Genomic DNA, 18,492 nt, shown 5'->3' with positions numbered 1-18,492 from the left:
TTCTCTGGGCTGTCTAGTTTGCTGTCCTAGTAATAGGGGAAGTTTATCCTAGGGAGACTCCTGGCTTTCTTCCCTCTCCAAATTTTTCCTCTGCACCTTGGCTCTGTGCTCACCTGGTCACCCACCTCTACGTTTGTAGGTTCTGGGATGTGGGTGTGAGCTGGGGACAGGTGGATCTTACCTGCTGGGAGCTGGCTGCCTACTGGGTGAAGCATAGTATCACAGGCAGACAGAGAACCGGAGAGAGTCAGAAATGCAGGGAGCGACAGGAGAAAAGGGACTCAGAAAGCAGAGAGGACGCCTCAGAATCAGAGGCAGAGAGAGCAGGTGAGAGTAGAGGATGGAGGGGCTGTAGGGCCCAGGGGTGTGAGGCCCAGGGCTTCAAGGGACTGCTCCCTGGAAGAGGCCAGTCCTGTTCTCAGACACTACTACTGCTTTTAACCCCTGTCTCCCCAGGTCCCTGAGGCAGGCTGACTGGCCCCACCCTTTTCCTCCTTAGCCAGGCTTCCCACACACATTCCTGACACCCCCACAGCCCTGCTCCTGATGACCCCCTGACCCAAGCCTCTAGGGAGGGAACACAGGTCCCTGAGTGCTGGTCTCTGGTCCTTGGTCTGGGGGAAGAGGGGGTTGGGGGCCTGGACTCCTGGGTCTGGGGGATAAGGGGGCGAGGGGCTGGGCTCCTGAGTCTGACGGGGGAGGGGGACTGGGAGCAACAACTTCTAGACTCTCAAAGGCAGAGGGTCTTAAAGTCTGAACTCCTGTGTCTGAGAGGGAGGGAGATGGGGCTTGTTCTCCTGAGTCTCTAGACTTCTAGACCCTTGAGAAAGAAAGGGCCTGAGGACCCAAAGGCTAGCATCCCAGGTAAGCAAATGGGCAGCCCCTTCCTCAGACTGCAGGAGCCCCACCTCCTCCATCTGTGTGCAGACAGGGACCTGCAGGCCTCACACCTGTGTCTGGAGCCATGGGGCACTGGGAACCAGGCCACCTTGGTTCAGTAGGGTCAGGGCTGACTCACGCACCTGCCGGTAAGTCCCTCTGTAGATGCCAACGACATCTGTGTCCCCACCAGAGAGAGCGCGTGCTCATGAGAAAGTGTGTGTCACCATGCTGGCACCGCCCCTACCCTGGGCTTGGGTGCAAACCAAGCACTATGGGGAAAGGGCCTTGAACAATAGGTCTTTGTCCGTCTCCAGCACCCCAGTGCCGTGCTCCTGGCAGCTCCATTTCTCAACCTCTCTTCCGGTTTTTTCTTCCGGGCAGGCTGCTAAGTCAATAGTTTTTTTTGTCCCTTCCTTTTACCCTCCTGCTACTGCTTCCTGGCTAGCCACTTGCCTTTGCCTGGAAATTTCAGGACTCTGGTCACTCTACTCCAAGTCTGCCCACCTCTGGAGGTCTCTCCCTCCATCTCTGTCTGGATGTGTGTGGGATGTAACCATGTCTGTCTCTCTCTTTCTCTTTGTGTTTTTCTGTGTTCATCTCAGTCTCTGTGTTTGTGTGTGTGTCTGTCTCTCTCCCTCCTTCTATTACTCTCTATCTCTGTCTCTATATCTCTTTGTTTCTCTTTCAATTTCCTCTCCTTAAAAAATTCTTTCCATTCTTTCATTCTCTCTTCTGTCCATCTCTTTTCCTTCCTTCCTTCTTTTTTTTGAAACCTCTTTCCCTCCATTCCTCCATTCATCTCTATCTGTGTATCTCTGTCTTCACTTCTGTTTTTCTTTCTCCTTTCCTTTAAGAAAAATTTCCCCTCCCTACATCCTTCCCTATCTCCATTAATTCCCTCATTCTCTGTACCCCTCTCTCTGTGCCTCTCCCCCCTCTCTTCCCTCTCTCTCCCTCCCCCTCTCTCTGCCTCTCTCTCTTCTTCTCCGTTTGATTCTCTAAGTCTATGTTAACACTCCCCGAGTCTCTCTCTGCTTACCTGTCTCCGGAGCTCCTCCTCGATTTCCAGGAGAAATACATTTGCATGCATGCAGTGGGGTAGGTTCCTAGGGAGCTAGGGGGTGATATGAGGAGCAGTAGGGATGCTAGTGGAACATAAGAGGATTTGAGGACTTATTCATGAGATTCAGGGATGTGAAAATAAGCAGGAATGCAAGGAAGTTGGAAAGCGACTAGGAGCATTATGAGAAATGGAGGTATGGGAAATCTACGGCCCTAGGGATCCATGCTTTGGAAGTTGGGCCTTGGAAGAAGAGAGAGGTGTTTGCCAGGAAGAGGGAGTATGAGAATCTTGGCATGTGCTGGAAGCAGCAGGCAGTTGTTGGTGTGGCCTGGAAGAGTGACGTTGTGTGTGTATGAGTGGAAGGAAATGAAGAGGGGAGTGGCAGTCACCAGGGACTGGGGAGATGAGGAGTGTGTGAATGGGAGTGAGGACTCATAGGGAAGTTGTTGGGTAATAAAGACAAATATGTTAATAATGTCCACCTCACCATCTGCTTGGACCTGATACTATGGAAAGCTTTTTTTGTGTGTGAATTAAATCCGGTTGTCCAACGTCATTAGCCATTAATTAGGGAGATGTGGATCAAAACCACAATGAGATACCATCTCATCCCCATTAGAATGGCAATGATCAAAACAAAACCAAAAATAATAGGTGTCGGTGGTTGTGGAGAAACAAGACCCCTCATCCATTGGTGGTGGGAATGTAAAACGGTACAGCTGCTGTGGAACAGTTCTGCAGTTCCTCAAAGAGCTGAACACAGAACTACCACGTTGTTGTTGTTAGTTACTGTTGAGTAAATTCTGACTCGTGGAAACTTCACATGTGCAGAGTAGAACTGTGCCCCATAGGATTTTCAAGGCTGTGATCTTTTGAAAGTAGATCACCAGGCCTGTCTTCTGAGGCACCTCTAGGTGGGTTGAATAGCCAATCTTTCTGTTAGTAGCGGAGCGTTTAACCGTTTGCACCATATGACCCAGCTATTCCACTCCTAAGTACATACCCAAGAGACTTGAAGGCAGTGACACTAACAAACACATGTACACCAATATTCATTGCAGCGCTACTTACAATAGCCAAAAGGTGGAAAAAACCAAAATGTCCATCACAGACGAATATATACACGAAATATGGTTTATACACACAATGGAATATTACTTAGCCATAAAGAGAAATTAATTCCTGATGCATGCCACAATATGGATAAGCCTTGAAAACGTTATGCTGAGCAGACAAAACAACAACAACAACAACAACAACAATTATCATCAAGTTGAATTCCAACTCACAGCAACCCTATAGGACAGGGTAGAACTGCCCCACAGGGTTTCCAAGGCTGTAAATCTTTATGGATCAGACAGCCACATTTTTCTCCTTTGGAAACACTGGTGGTTTCCAACTGCCGACCTTACGGCTTGCAACCAAGTGCTTAACCACTGCACCACCAGAGCTCCTTAAGCAAATATATAAACTAAAAAGCCAAACCCATTGCCATTGAATTGATTCTGACTCATGGAAACCCTATAGGACAGAGTAGAACTGCACAATAGAGTTTCCCAGTAGCAGCTACTGGATTTGAATTGCTGACCTTTATGGACAACAGTTGAGCTCTTAACCACTGCACCACCAGGGCTCCTACCAGGGGTGGTAGGAAGGGGAAACGGGAGAATTTTTGCTTAGAGGGTTTCACAGATTGAATTGTGTCTGCTCAAAATGTGTATCAACTTGGCTAGGCCATGATTCCCAGTATTGTGTGATTGTCCACAATTTTGCCATCTGAAGTGATTTTCCTGTGTACTATAAATCCTACCTCTATGATGTTAATTATGTGGGATTAGCAGCAGTTACGTTAATGAGGCCGGACTCAATCTAAAAGATAAGGTTGTATTTTAAACCAATCTTTTTTTTTTTTAATTTTGTTTTACCGAAGGTTTGCAGAACAAGGAGTTTCTCATTAAACAATTAATACACGTATTGTTTTGTAACTTTGGTTGCCAACCCCATGACAAGTCAACACTCTCACCTTCTCAATTTTGGGTTCCCCATTACAGCTTTCCTGTCCCCTCCTGCCTTCTCGTCCTTGCGCCTGGGCTGGTGTGCCTATTTAGTCTTGTTTTGTTTTATGGGCCTGTTTAATCTTTGGCTGAAGGGTAAACCTCAAGAACGACTTCATTACTGAGCTATAAGGGTGTCTGTGGGCCATACTCTTGGGGTTTCTCCAGCCTTTGTCAGACCAGTAAGTCTGGTTTGTGTGTGCGTGTGTGTGTGTGTGTGTGTGTGTGTGTGTGAGAGAGAGAGTTAGAATTTTGTCTGCATTTTTCTCCAGCTCTGTCCAGGACCCTCTATTGTGATCCCTGTCAGAGCAGTCGTGGTGGTAGCCAGGCACCATCCTATTATGCTGGACTCAGTCTGGTGGAGGCTGTGGTACTAATCTTTCCCTGTGTCTTTTGTGTTCTTCATTCTCCCTTGCTCCAGAGAGAGTGAGACCAGTGGAGTATTTTAGGTGGCCACTCATAAGCTTTTAAGACCCCAGACGCTATTCACCAAACTAGAATGCAGAAGATTTTCTTTATAAACTATGTTATGCCAGTTGAGCTAGATGTTGCCTGAGATCAGGGTCCCCACAGCCCTCAGCCCAGTAGTTTGGTCCCTCAGGGAGCTTGGATGTGTCTATGGAGCTTGCCTTGGACAAGTTTTATTGGCTTCCCCAATATTGTGTGCTGTCTTATCTTTCAGCAAAGTTACCACTTACTTATTGTCTATTGTCCTTACACTAGTAACCATCAAAGATTGTTTCTTTTTGCGTGTAGACTTTATCATGAGTTTTATAGTAGTGGTCTCATACAATATTTGTCCTTTTGTGATTGACTTATTTCACTTAGCATAATGCCCTCAGATTCATCCATGTCGTGAGATGCTTTGTAGATTCATCATTGTTCTTTATGGTTGCAAAGTATCCCACTGTGTGTATGTACCATAGTTTGTTTGTCTATTCAGCTGTTGAAAGGCACCTAGGTTGTTTCCATCTTTTTGCTATTGTGAACAATGCTTCAATGAACATGGGTGTGCATATGTCTATTTGTGTGATGGCTGTTATTTTTCTAGAATATATTTCTAGGAGTTGGATTTCTATTTCTAGGTTTTTAAGGAAGTACCATATTGTTTTCCAAAATGGTTGTACCATTTTGCATTCCCACCAGCAGTGTATAAGAGTTCCGGTCTCCTCGCAGCCTCTCCAACATTTATCTTCTGGTTTTTTAATTTGTGCCAGTAATGTTGGGGTAGTTTTGATTTGCATTTCTCTAACTAGTGATCGCAGGCATTTTCTCGTGTATCTGTTCGCCGCTTGAACGTCTTCTTTGGTGAAGAGTCTATTCCTATCCTTTGCCCATTTTTTAGTTGGATTATTTGTCTTTTTGTTGTAGAGGTGTTGGGATTTCCTATAGATTTTAGAGATTAGACATTTGTCAGATTTGTCATAGCCAAAAATTTTTTCCCAGTCTGTAGGTTCACTTTTTACTCTTTTGGTGAAGAATTTTGATGAGCATAAGTGTTTAATTTTTAGAAGATCCCAGTTATCTAGCTTATCTTCCAGTGTTTGTGTATTGTTAGTTATGGTTTGTATCCTGTTAATGCCATGTATTAGGGCCTCTAGAGTTGACCCTACTTTTTCTTCTACAACCTTTATAGTTTTGGTTTAGATTTAGGTCTTTGATCCGTTTTGAATTAGTTCTTGTGTATGGTGTGAGGTATGGGTGGGTCCTGTTACTTTTTTTTTTGCAGGTGGACATCCAGTTTTGCCAGCACCATTTGTTAAAAGGACAGTCTTTTCCCCATTTGATGGACTTTGGGTCTTTGTCAAACATCAGGTGACCATAGTAGATGGATTTACATCTGGGTTCTCAATTCTGTTCCATTGGTCAATGTGTCTGTCATTGTACCAGTACCAGGCTGTTTTGACTACTGAAGCTGTATAGTAGTTTCCGAGGTCAGATAGTGTGAGTCCTTCTACTTTAGCCTTCTTCAATAGTGCTTTACTTATCCGGGGCCTCTTCCCTTGCCATATAAAGTTAATGATTAGTTTTTCCACCTCTTTAAAGAATGCTGTTGGTATTTGGATCAGGATTGCATTGTATTTGTAAATTGCTTTGGGTGGAATTGACATTTTCACAATGTTAAGTCTACCTATCCATGAGCATGGTATGCTTTTCCATTTATGTAGATCTCTTTTGGTTCCCTGCAGTACTGTTTTGTAGTCATCTTTGCATAAGTCTTTTATATCCCTAGTTAGATTTATTCCTAAGTATTTTTTTTGTTTAGGGGCTATTGTAAATGATATTGTTTTCCTGATTTCCTTTTTGTAGTTTTCTTTATTGGTGTTTGGCCAATCTCTTTTGAGATATAAAAGAGGAAAGTGAGCAGAGAGAAGGGAGACCTCATACCATCAAGAAAGAAGCACCAGCAGCATAGCTCATCCTTTGGATCTGAGGTGCCTGCGCTGAGAAGCTCCTCAGCCAGGGAAGATTGACGACAAGGACCTTCCTCCAGAGCCGACACAGAGAGAAAGCCTTCCCCTGGAGCTCGCACCCTGAATTTGGACTTTTAGCCTCTGAGACTGTGAGAGAATAAATTTCTCTTCATTCACTTGTAATATTTCTATTATAGCAGCAGTAGATACCTAACACAGGGCATTGAGTTTATGTGAATGGTGATAGAATAATTTGGAAAAGGATAGCGAGAATGGTTATACAACTTGAAGAATGTAGTCAATGTCACTGAATTGTACATATAGAAATTGTTGAATTGGTGTATGTTTTGTTTTGTATATATTCACCACAATAAATTAAAAAACATATCTAGTTGTCACTACCTTTGCTCAGCCCTCATCACTCCCAGAGTGAAGACCAATTTGCCACTTGATATACTTTCTGGGGTTCCTTCCCCTAGTTCCCCCAAGGTCCCTCATACTTATATCTCCACTGAACCGAGCATCTTTCTTGAATCATGATCCTCCTCTCAAGACCCACCATCCTCCCAGATACCAATCCAGACTCCTCACAACCCACTGATCCCTTTGCTTCTCTCTGCATCATCCTCTTCTCTCTGTCCCCCATGTCCCTGGCCTAAGGTCAACCTTGGTCCTTTCCCACCTGGACCATTGCCCCAGACCCTTCCCCTCCTCGGTATCTCTCAGTTAACCTCAGAGGGGTCTTTCTGCATTCAGAGTTGACCCTGTCCCTTGCCTTCTTACAGCCCCATTGTGGTTCTCTATGTCCTTCCGTCCAGCACCCCAGCCACTCAGGCTAGTGTTTGAGGACCTTCATTATTCAGAGCAGCATTGGCCAGTAGAAATATAAGGCAAGCCACACATGTACTTTTTAAAATTTTCTAGCAGCCACAATAAGGAGCCCTGGTTGTGCTAACGGTCAAGCACTCAGCTGCTAACTGAAAGGTTGGTGGTTCGAACTCGTAAAACAGTATGAGGGGAGCGTCTGACCACCTTTAACTTTGCAAGGGGGAAGGAGAATCAAGATCAGCAGCCCAATGCTGATTCCTATGAGGCAGAGGTCAGACATGCCTCCTCACTCCACCATCTTTACCAATTCTGACACCAGCTGCCCTTCCCACAGCATTCTGTACTTCTCTGCTGGGTTGGATAATTCATTACAATGGCCACACAGAACTCACAGACAATACTCAAGATTATGGGGTTTATTAAGAAAGTAACAGTTACAATTCAGGTTCAGAAACGCTCAGGATATAGCTCTTCCATTAGGACAGCCTCTTCCCAGCTGTGCTCATACGCATGTCTCTCTCTGGCCCTAGGACTCTGCCCTGCTCAGGCAAGTGCTACAAAGCTCTTTTAGCTCTGCCGATAAGTGCCCAGAGGCACCCCACTCCTCCAGTAAGCCTCAGCCCGAAGGTGCTCAGCTCTAGCTCTGTGGGTCAGGAAGCCTATCACACCATTTCCTGCCAGTCTCTCCTGCTGCCTTTTCTCTGCCACTATTTCTCCCCACAGCTCCTGGCTGTCTTCAGCGGTGCAGCTCTCTCTCTCTCCCTCTCTTGATCTCTAGGATTTTCTCAGCACAGGGATCCCAGGTCCAAAGGACATGCTCTCTGCTCCTGGCTGTTCTTCCTTGGTGATGGTGGGATTCTTTTCTCTATTCTGGAATTGGCTGTCTTTTAAGGCAAAACTGACCAGTCCCCTTGGTGGGCCACAATTGCCTTATTTGCACAGTTTTGCTCTGTCATGTGGTGTTGCTGAATTGAAGATGATGGCACCTAACAACAACAACAGCCAAAATTATGAAAAGTAAAAAAAGGAACAGGTAGAATTAATTTTATTATCTCATTTAACCCAATCCCAATGGTGGCTGAGTGGTAGAATTCTCTTCTTCCATGCAGGAGACCTACGTTGAATTCCAGGCCAATGCACTTTATGCACAGCCACTGGCCATCTGGCAGTGGAGGTTTGCCTGTTGCTGTAATGCTAAACAGGTTTCAGTGGAGCTTCCAGAGTAAGATGGACTAGGAAGAAAAGTCTATCGATCTGCTTCCGACAATCAGCCAAAGAAAACCCTATTATGGATCACAATTGTCTATCTGCAACTGATCATGGGAATGGCGCAGGACCGGGCAGTGTTTTGTTCCATTCTGCATGGGGTCACCATGAGTCGGGCCAACTCAGCAACTCAATGGCAGCTAACAACAATGCAACATATTATCATTTTAACATTAAATCAAAATAAGAAAAATTTTAAAGAGATAATTTGCCTTCTTATTTCTTGCATACTCAGCCTTTGAAATCCAATGTGTGTGTGTATATATATATTTATTGTGATGAAAATACACACACTAGAACATTTGCCATCTTAACAACTTCCACGTTTACATTTCAATGACATTGATTACATTTTTCATGTTATTTATTTATTTATTTTTTATCACCATTGTTGTTAGGTGCTGTCAAGTTGATTTTCGACTCCTGTTAACCCCATATGACAGAGTAGAACTGCCCTGTAGGGAGCCCTGGTGAAGCAATGGTTAAAGCCTTCAGCTACTAACCAAAACGTTGGCAATTCGAACCTACCCAGTGGCTTCATTGGAGAAAATACTTTGGCAATCTGCTCCCCTAAAATTTACAGCTTAGGAAACCTTATGGGGGCAGTTCTACTCTGTTACATGGGGCTGCTATGAGCTGGAATTGACTCAACAGCACACAACGACAACAACCATTATTGCTATCCTTTTCCAATTGGTGTATATTTCACACTTAGAGCGCATCCCATTTTGAAATCAACACTTTTAAAGTGCTCAAGAGCCGGGTGTGGGAAGTGGCTCGCCTACTGCACAGCTCTTGTCTATTTCTTTCTTTAAATTCCAGCCATTGAGATTACTTGAATTTTCCAGGCATTGTGTCAAGCCCTCTGGCCTCTGGGGCCTTCTACCCATGCTATTTCCTCTTAGAATCCTCTTTTTACCTTTTCCTGGCAACAACAACTTGCCCTTCAAGTCTTTGCTTGAATACCACCTCCTTCGGGAAGTCTCCTCTGAACACTACCCAACCTCCATCCCCTGCAGCTGAATTAGTCATTTTCTTATGTAAGCTTGACAGCAGGTGCCTCCCGTGTGTCACCCTGGACCGTGACCATCTGGATCCACGTTCATCTTCACCACTGGACTGTGAGCTCCTTGAGGGCAGGTACTGGGGCTGATTCACTCCTGTGTCCCAAGAACCCACAGAGAACCTGGCCCAGAGGACACCCAAAGGAAATGTTGACCAAATGACTTAATTACGCCCACTCCCGTTTTACAGATAAGAAAACTGAGGCTTAGACAGAAGAAGTCAGTTGCTCAACTTCAAACACTCAGGAAGCTGTAGAGCCTGAACTGAAGTTCAACTTCTAGCATGCTCATGGATGTGGCCCATCTCTTGGCACCTCCACTGGGTCTACCTTACTACGAGCAAGTTTAGGGAGACATAGGGAAAGGAGAGAAGAAGCAGACCATGGAAGTGGAGGAAATTCTAAAAGAGAGAACAACATCCCCAACTCTAGTCATTTGCCAATGACTTCATTTACCATTGTCACATGTCACCTATACTTATTTGCTGGATATTTTTCTCTAAATGGACTTGCTGTACAAAAGTTTTCAATAAAAATGAAATTTATGAGGAAACTTCATGAGAGTGTAAGTGGAAAACTTGACTACTAGCCAAAAGGTTGGCTGTTTGAACCCACCCAAAGGTGCCTTGGAAGAAAGACCTGGTGACATGCTTCTGAGAGGTCATAGCCTTGAAAACCCTATGGAGTAGTTCTACTCTGCATACATGGGGTCGACACAAGTCAGAATCGACTTCACAGTAATTAAGAATAAGAAGAAGTGGAAAACAGTACCAGAAGTCATAAACAATTAAAAAAAAAAAACAAAAAACACATGTTGAGGGTGTATTCTCTGTCAGACAATGCTCTAAGCACGTACAGTAGATTGTTGTTGTTGTTAGTTGCCATCATGTCAGTTCTGACTCATAGCGACCCTGTGTACAATAGAACAAAACACTGCCCAGTCTTGCGCCATCCTTACAATTGTTGTTAGGCTTGAGCCCATTGTTGCAGCCACTGTGTCAGTCCACCTCATTCAGAGCCTTCCTTGTTTTCGATGACCCTCTGTGTTACCAAGCATGATGTCCTTCTCCAGGGACTGATCCCTCCTAATAACATGTCAAAATTACATGAGACAAAGTCTTGCCATCCTTGCTCCTAAGAAGCATTCCAGCTGTACTTCTTCCAAGACAGATTTGTTCATTCTCCTGGTAGTTCAATATCCTTCACCAACACCATAATTCAAAGGCATCAATTCTTCTTCAGTCTTCCTTATTCATTGGCCAGCTTTCGCATGCATATGAGGTGATTGAAAACACCATGGCTTGGGTCAGGTGCACCTCAGTCCTTAAAGTGACATCTTTTTAACAGTTTAAGAAGGTCTTTTGCAGCAGATTTGCCCAATGCAATACGTCATTTGATTTGTTGACTGCTACACTAATTTATTTAATCTGCCTAATAGCCCTATGGAGTAGGGTTTTTAAAATGTATTATTATTTTTTTTATTTCGAGAATGAAGGAATAAGGGTGGGGAAGTAATTTGCTCGAAGACAAATAGCTTGTAGGTGCCGGAACTGAGAACTGAATCAAAAAAGCCTGGTTTTAGAGTTAGTGCTTGGAACTACTATACTATACTGTCTGCCCCCCAAAAAATAAAGTTATTTTTAAAAAATTCAACTGAGTGCTGTCTCAAGTCATTGAAATTCTATCCACCTCCAGACCTTTGTATAGGAGGAGCAGATGGACAGGCCAGGGACATTGGGGCTGATTTAGGGCAACTGCAAGGTGTTGCTGCTTTGAACATTTTTAGATTGAATATTTCTCTGGGGTAGAGGGAAGTTGATAAGGACTTATGGGAGTTGATGGTTAAAAACCTGTTGATTCTTGGAACTTGCTCCTGGTCCAGAGGAAGGGCAGGACCAGGATTTGAGGGAGGAGGGGGCTGGGGGACACTGACTCCTGGATCTGAGCGGGGAGGGGGCTGGGACATGGACTCCTGGTTCTGAGTGAGGAGAAGGGCTAGGCTTCTACCACCGAAGGAGAAGTGGCTGCCTACATTTTGTAATACGATGGGTGGGGGCGAGGTGGGCATAGTTAGGAGAGACTTATTGCTTAGGAGAGGAGGGATCTGGAAGATGTTGGCGGGGAAAGAATTCTGGGAGAGAAACAGGAAGCATAGGTAGGAGAGCCAAGTCCTGGGGCTAGATCTGATCCCTTTGTCAGCAGCATCTGAGGCGTGACTGTCCAGAGTTTTTGATGGCAGGTGGCCTGGGGCAGGGCTAGCCTCTGAGTCACAGATGACTCCTTCCTCTTCCCTTTTTTCTTCCAGAGGTTCCTTCCCTGCCTTCTCTAGCGGGGCAGGGTGGGGTGGGGGAAGCCCACCTACCCAGGTTCCCGTCACCTACCTTCCTCTGGCACCTGGAGACTGGCTGCTCACTTTAGGCAGGACTGTCATTCACCTGTCATCCCTAACCCTTGCTGAAAGCCTCGTCCCTCTCTCCCTAATTATCACCTGTGAAATGCTCAGAAACACTTTCACATTCCTTTCCACCCTGATGAAACAGGCATCACCTCTCTCTCTGTCTTTGGCTCTGTCTCCCATTCTACAGTTGAGAAAAACTGAGACCTGAGAAATGAAAACACACCCCAGTGCAGGAAGGCAGGGTTAGAGCTCAAAATCATACTTTTTTTTTCTAGTCTCTGTTAAGATCTCCTCACCTCAATATTCAATCTTCAGAGCTTTTCCACTTTTCTTTTTCAGGTTATAAAAGTACACATCCACAGAAATGTAGATGGAAGGAAGAAAGCACCCCACGACTACCACCAGATACAGTTTGATACACGTCCTTTCGGATTTTATTCTGTGAATATTTAATTTGACATGGCTAGGATCACATACGTATTTATTTTCATGTCTTTCTTTTTTCATTTTACATTATACAGCACACATTTTTGCACAACACTAAGAATTCTGCATAAGTATTATTTTTGATGATTTCATAATATTCTCTCAAATTGGCCTGTCATTTACTTCAACAGTCCACTCATTTGGAACATAGTCAGTGTTTTCACGTTTTTCTTACGATGAGTAATATTGTGGTGAATTTAAATCTTGTGCCACATTTTGGATACTTTTTGTAATGTCATTCCAAAACTAGGGTTTGTGCCAAAGAAGCAAAAGTGTTGAATAAGGGTTTTGATCACATTGCCAAACAGTGTTCCGTAACAATTGTATGAATTTACAGTTCCAGTGTTTGAGAGTGCTGGTCTCACTGAAACTTCATCAACATTGAGGCTTTTGTGCTTCTTTGGTTTGGTTTTAAATCCTTGCTAATTTGACTGGTTTAAAATATGGCATATTGTTGGGGCTTTAATATGTCTTTGATATTGTGTTTTTATAGGTCACTGACGTCCTTATTTTCTGTTCATATCACATGGTCATTCAACTTTTATCTATTCTTTCTCATGGTCTCCTTTATCCAAGGAACAAAGTCGCAGATTTGGGTGTAAACACCTGGGTCGTTCGGCTGGCCACAAGGGAACGTTCCCCAGGACACCAGGCCTTGCAGGGTTCCTTTGCACATCAGTGGTCCCCCTGAGTCACCCTAGAGCGCAGAGAGAATGAGAGCTTAGCTTTGGCTTCAGAGTAAACCCCTATTCCCACTTCAGTTTCGTTATACTCCCCCAGTTATCTTTGTCCTGCTAGACCATGCACGCCACCTTGACCAATGAGAACAGACTCATTGTCTACGGTGGCCAATGGGAGGGCAAAGATTAGTGTTGTCGTGGAGACGACGGATCAGGTTCTTTGTGAGCCATGGCCAATGGGATCGACCACAGGACAGGGGGTGGGGCTTCCAGGAATCAGAGCGCAATTTATTTTCCAGTGTTAAGGACTCCACTCATGCACTTCGGGCATGAAATGGGGCCAGGATGGTCCTGGAAGCCAGGGACAGGACCAGCTACATGATTTTCAAGACCTGGTGCAAGATGAAAATGTGGAATCCTTATCCAAAAATTAAAAAGAATTTTAAGATGGCGACTGAAGAGCATTAAACCAAGCTCGGGAACCTTCTCAGCATGGGGCCCTGCGTGATTGCATGGCTTGCACATTCGTGAAGCCAGCCAGCTCTGATTAAGGGAGAAGGGGGATCCCCCCCTCTTCTCTAGGACACACACTCTTATATCATAACCTCCGTCCCCAATACACACCATCGCACCTCCCCTGACAGCTGACGGTGCAAATAAGAGAAAAGAAAGGGGTATGGAGAGAGAGACAAACAGAGAGGGAAGGAGACAAAGAGAAGGGAAAGACGAAAGTAGAGAGAAGAAATGGGAAGGGGGAAGAGGTTTGTTGTTGTTAGTTGCTGTCAGTCTGGCTCATGGATACCCCATCCATGTGCACAGAGTAGAACTGCTCCATAGGGTTTTAAGGCCATGAACTTTCAGAAGCAGGTCACCAGGCATTATTTTCAAGGCACCTCTGGGTGGGTTTGAACCGCCAACCTTTCGGTTAGTAATCAAACGCCTAGCCAATTGCATGACACAGGGACTCCTTAGGAGGAGGGTTCTTGTTGCTGTGTGCTGTTGAGTCAATTCCGACTCACAGCAACCCTAAATGACAGAGTAGAACCGCCCCACAGGGTTTCCCAGGCTATAGCAGTTGGAACCCATCAGCGGCTCTGCAGGAGAAAAGGCGTGGTGATCTCCTCCCATAAAGATTTACAGGAGGAGGGTAGAGAAGCAGAAACATAGGGGAGGGAAGAATCAGAGACAAAGGAAAGTGGACACATGGGATGAAAGGAAGAACCTGACAGAAACACAAATACAGAGAGGAAAACATTGAAATCAAATTAGGCAAAAAGGGAAAGGTGATAAAGGATGTTCAGAGACAGAAAGGCCGATACAAAAGATAACGAAGCCTTTCCTCAAAAAAAGATTAGACTGGGCTATAAGACATAAAATGATACTCATGAAGAGTGTGCTTCTTAGTTCAAACAGATACATGAGACCAAATGGGCAGCTCCTGTCTGGAGGCAGGATGAGCAGACAAGAAGGGACAGGTGCTGATTGGATGGACACTGGAAACCCCCTGGGGTAGAAAGGGGGAGTGTGCTGTCACATTGTAGGGATTGCAACTAGTGTCGCATAACAATATGCATACAAATTTTTGTATGAGAAATTAACTTGAGCTGTAAACTTTCACCTAAAGGAAAACTAAAAAAAAAAAAAGGAAGGGGAAACATGGGGGGAGGGAAGACAGTTCTTTCCCAGAACCAGGATTAGGGTAAAGTGAGTGAAGCATTCACCTCAGACATAAAATTTAAGGCGGGTGGGGGGGGGGGCTCCAAAAAGCTCTGTAATCACAATAAATAACATTTTATTGCAGTCTTAAAAAAACAAATATCAATGCAAAAAAGAATCTGTGATGAACAAAATACTCAAATTTTTTAAAAAGGCACTGTGCTGAGCTATATCGGAGCCTGAGGCAAAAAGAAAATTCAGAAGACTGACCTGCTCTTTACTTAAGATTGCGATATTTTGATCATCGTGGAATTTTTTGCGTTCATTTTTTTACAAAACATTGCATTAGGATATGATTTATTTCACCCCCTTAAATTTTGTGCTTGAGGTGAGTACCTCATTTTCCTCACCCTGGTGACATAGTGGTTAAGTGCTACGGCTGCTAACCAAAGGGTCAGCGGTTGGAATCCGCCAGGAGCTCCTTGGAATCTCTATGGGGCAGTTCTACTCTCTCCTATAGGGTCGCTATGAGACGGCACTGGGTTTGGTTTTTGTTTTTTGGTTTTAGGCTGAGGCAGGAGCCAGTCATTCAGAGAGGGCAGAGCCCTTTATCCTTCCTACTGCCAACTCCCACCCATTAAACTTTCTGCCCCACCCCCAGGGCCACATCAGCCCCTAAAAGAGCTTCCACTCCTCGCCTAGGCAGGGAATGAGGTAGAGAGTGCTAAGAAAGCTGGATCTGGAGGGTGTCTGGGGGGAAGGCTCAGTACCTAGGGTGGGGTACAGAGCCTGAGCCAGGGGCTTTGATAGAAAAGGAAGAAGGGACTGTGCATTGAGAGAACCAGACAGGGAGCCCAGGACTGGGGAGGAAGGGAGTCTCACATTGCAGGCGTTCTTCTTGGAGCCCGGGATGCCAGCACACAGCATTGACTTGCCCAACAGGTCCTTGTAAATCTTACTGCAGTCGTTGTGGGAGATGAGGTTGACATCTGCACACATGAGCTTTGATGGAAATTTCACTGCAGTTGGATGGGAAGAGTGGTCAGTTAGAGGCCTGGGCCTGGGGACAGGGCTGGCCTGGAGCCTGGACTCCTGGGTCTGAGGGAGGAAGGGGTTGGGGTCCCAGATTCCCGGGTCTGAGAAAGGAGGGAGGAGGGCCCTAGACTCCCAGGACTTAGGAAGGTGGGGGCTGGGAGCTCAGACTCTTGGGTCTGAGGGAGAAGGGGCTGGGGCCCAGACTCCTGGGTCTGAGGGAGGAGGAGGCTGGGGGCCCGATTCTTGAGTCACTGAGGCAGCCTCACCATTAGGGCTGCTGGTGGTGCCCCAGCCAGAGACAGTACATTGGGTTCCAGGGCGCTCGCATCGGGAGGGCAAAGTGACACCCTTCATACTAGATGACAGCTTGACCGGGGACCTTAGCTTCACCAGCATGATGTCATTGACATGAGTCTGTGTGGAGTAGCCAGGGTGACGGATTGACTTTGTGGCTCTGATCTTCTTGGCATTCCTGTCGTTCAGTACTTGACTGCCCATGTACACATTATACTCACTGGGAGGGACATTTAAAGCAACATTTAGAATAAGATACTATGACTGAGATGGGGGACAGAGACTCAGAGAGAGGGGGACAGAGATCCAGAGAGAGGGGGACAGAGACCCAAAGAGAGGGGGACACAGACCCAGAGAGAGGGGAACAGAGACCCAGGGAGAGAGGGACAGAGACCCAGAGGGAAGGGGACAGAGACGGGGTGGGAGGGACAGAGACCCAAGGAGAGAGCTGGAGTCCCTGATAGCACTTCCTCTCCACCAATCACCTATTCAGGCAGCACGTACTTCATCATGCAGTGGGCAGCGGTGAGCACCCACCACTTGTTGAGCAGCACGCCTCCACAATGTAGTTGATTGCCCTTGAGCAGGGCCACCTGCGAGGGTTGGGAGTGGTTTGGACATGGGTGGCCATCAATAATCCTGTCCCCATCAGCTTGGGCTGGATAGAGACATGAAGAAAAATGTGGGTAGCTATTGTCAAAGGAAGGCTGAGGCAAGAGCCCAGGGATTCAGAGTGCCAGAGATGGACAGAGAAAGACAGACATACACATAGAGAAATGCAGAGGCAGACAAGGAGACTGGCAAAAACAGAACAGTGCAGAGAAAGAGAGGAATTCAAATGCCCCCTGAAGAAGAGGCAACTAAGAAGAGAGAAACCAAGGGCAGAGGAGGCAGGCAGAGAACATGAGAGGTGGAGAGGAAGAGAGACAGAGGGTGCACACTCAGAAAGGGCACACTCCAGACAGACAGCACCTCTCTGGTGACCACCACCTCTGTGGAGAGACACTGAGTGCAGAAGACAACCTGGAGAAGCTGGAGACCCAGGGAGGCAGAAGGAAGCAGGAAGAAAAGGGGCATGAGGCAAGGGATGCTTGTCTACCACGGGAGGAAGTGTTGAAGGAGGTGAGGTTCTGGCTCAGGGACTGCTTGGACAGAGGGGGTCCTGGAGAGGGTCAATGGGGACACTGGGGGATCCAGAGGCTAGGATAGTCCTCCCAGTCCAGCCCTCACCTTTTTGTTCAGCAGCTCCCAAGGCCAAAGACAGCAATAGGATCAACAGAGGCAGGAGCAGGGATCTCGCCATGGTGGCCTCTCTGAGCCTCTCAGGGGCTTCCAGAACAGAGGAAGGGGCTCTACTGCTGGGCCTAAAAACGGGAAAAGGGCTCAGGAAGTAGAAGTTGGATCCCTTCCTCCATCAGACCCAGGAGTCTGAGTCCCTCCTCCTTCAGACCCAGGAGTCCAGGCCCCCAGCTCCCTCCTCCCAGGAACCCAGTCCCCTGCTCCCTCAGAACCAGGAGTCTGGGTACCCAACCCCTCCCCCTCAGATCCAGGAGTCCAGGTCCCCAGTCCCCTGCCCCCTCAAACCCAGCACTCCCTCAGACCCAGAAGTGCAGGCCCCTAGCCCCCTCTTCCTCTCTTAGACCCAGGATTCCAGGTCCCCAACCCCTCCTCCCTCATACCTAGAGTCCAGGTCCTCAGTCCTCTCCTTCCTCAGGACCCAGGAGTCCAAATCCTCTCCCCACCAGACATAAGAGTCCAAATTTCCAGACTTCTTTCTTTAAGACTCAGGAGTCCAAAACCCCTTTTCTCCCAGGACACAGTTCTCTGGTTCCTCAGGATCCCTCTCTCCTAGGGACCCAGGGACACCTGTGACCTGGGTCCCTAACCACCTCCTCCCCCTGGGACCCAGAAGTCCTTTTTCCCCCAAGGGACCCCAAATTTCAGACTCCGAGCCCCTCAGGACCAGGAGTCCAGACCCCTCAGGCCTCCTCCTCTTAGGAACAGGAGTTAAGTATCCAGCACGCACACCCTATCAGGAGCCTTTCTCACCTCAGGAGGGTCAGGTTGAGACTTCAGACTCTGTTGGGAGCCAAGCGTCTCCAGCCCTTTGCAGGGCGGCCCTCTTATACCACCTCCGCTCCCGCGCACCCGCCCCCAGCGCCCTGGGGTGCGGGCGGAGCCGGCTCTGGGACGTCTGTCCTCTTCCTGAGTTTGTGCTTATCTGGAACCCCTGAGGCAGCCAAAGCAATCGGCCCTACTCTACTGTCTTGGCATCCTACCACCTGAGGCCCAGGTGGGGCAGACCCTGCTCCTCTGCCCCCACACATTCTGGTCCCACTGTCCCTCATGGCTGCTCTCTGGGGAGGGGCCAGA

The 18,492-nt window shown here is 46.8% G+C and overlaps 1 protein-coding gene across 3 annotated transcripts; it reads right to left on the bottom strand.

The window, feature by feature from the left end:
- Positions 1 to 12,995: 12,995 nt before the first annotated feature.
- On the bottom strand, positions 12,996 to 17,422 carry LOC126085564 (kallikrein-7-like). Of its 3 annotated transcripts, none has more exons than XM_049901104.1 (5): positions 17,344 to 17,422; positions 16,624 to 16,777; positions 16,092 to 16,339; positions 15,673 to 15,809; positions 12,996 to 13,151 (listed from the first exon to the last, which is right to left on the bottom strand). In XM_049901104.1, exons 1-5 carry the CDS (start codon positions 17,420 to 17,422, stop codon positions 12,996 to 12,998), a joined length of 774 nt encoding a protein of 257 aa, XP_049757061.1. The 3 variants fall into 3 exon arrangements, with proteins under 3 accessions (XP_049757061.1, XP_049757063.1, XP_049757064.1); XM_049901106.1 differs by having other exon boundaries at positions 17,350 to 17,422; XM_049901107.1 differs by having other exon boundaries at positions 16,624 to 16,771; positions 17,350 to 17,422.
- Positions 17,423 to 18,492: the final 1,070 nt, after the last annotated feature.

The sequence above is a fragment of the Elephas maximus genome, chromosome 11 (assembly GCF_024166365.1).
Source record: "Elephas maximus indicus isolate mEleMax1 chromosome 11, mEleMax1 primary haplotype, whole genome shotgun sequence".
NCBI lineage: Eukaryota > Metazoa > Chordata > Mammalia > Proboscidea > Elephantidae > Elephas > Elephas maximus.
Note: the sequence above shows the minus strand (reverse complement) of the source record. Positions and strands in the feature narration are given on the sequence as shown.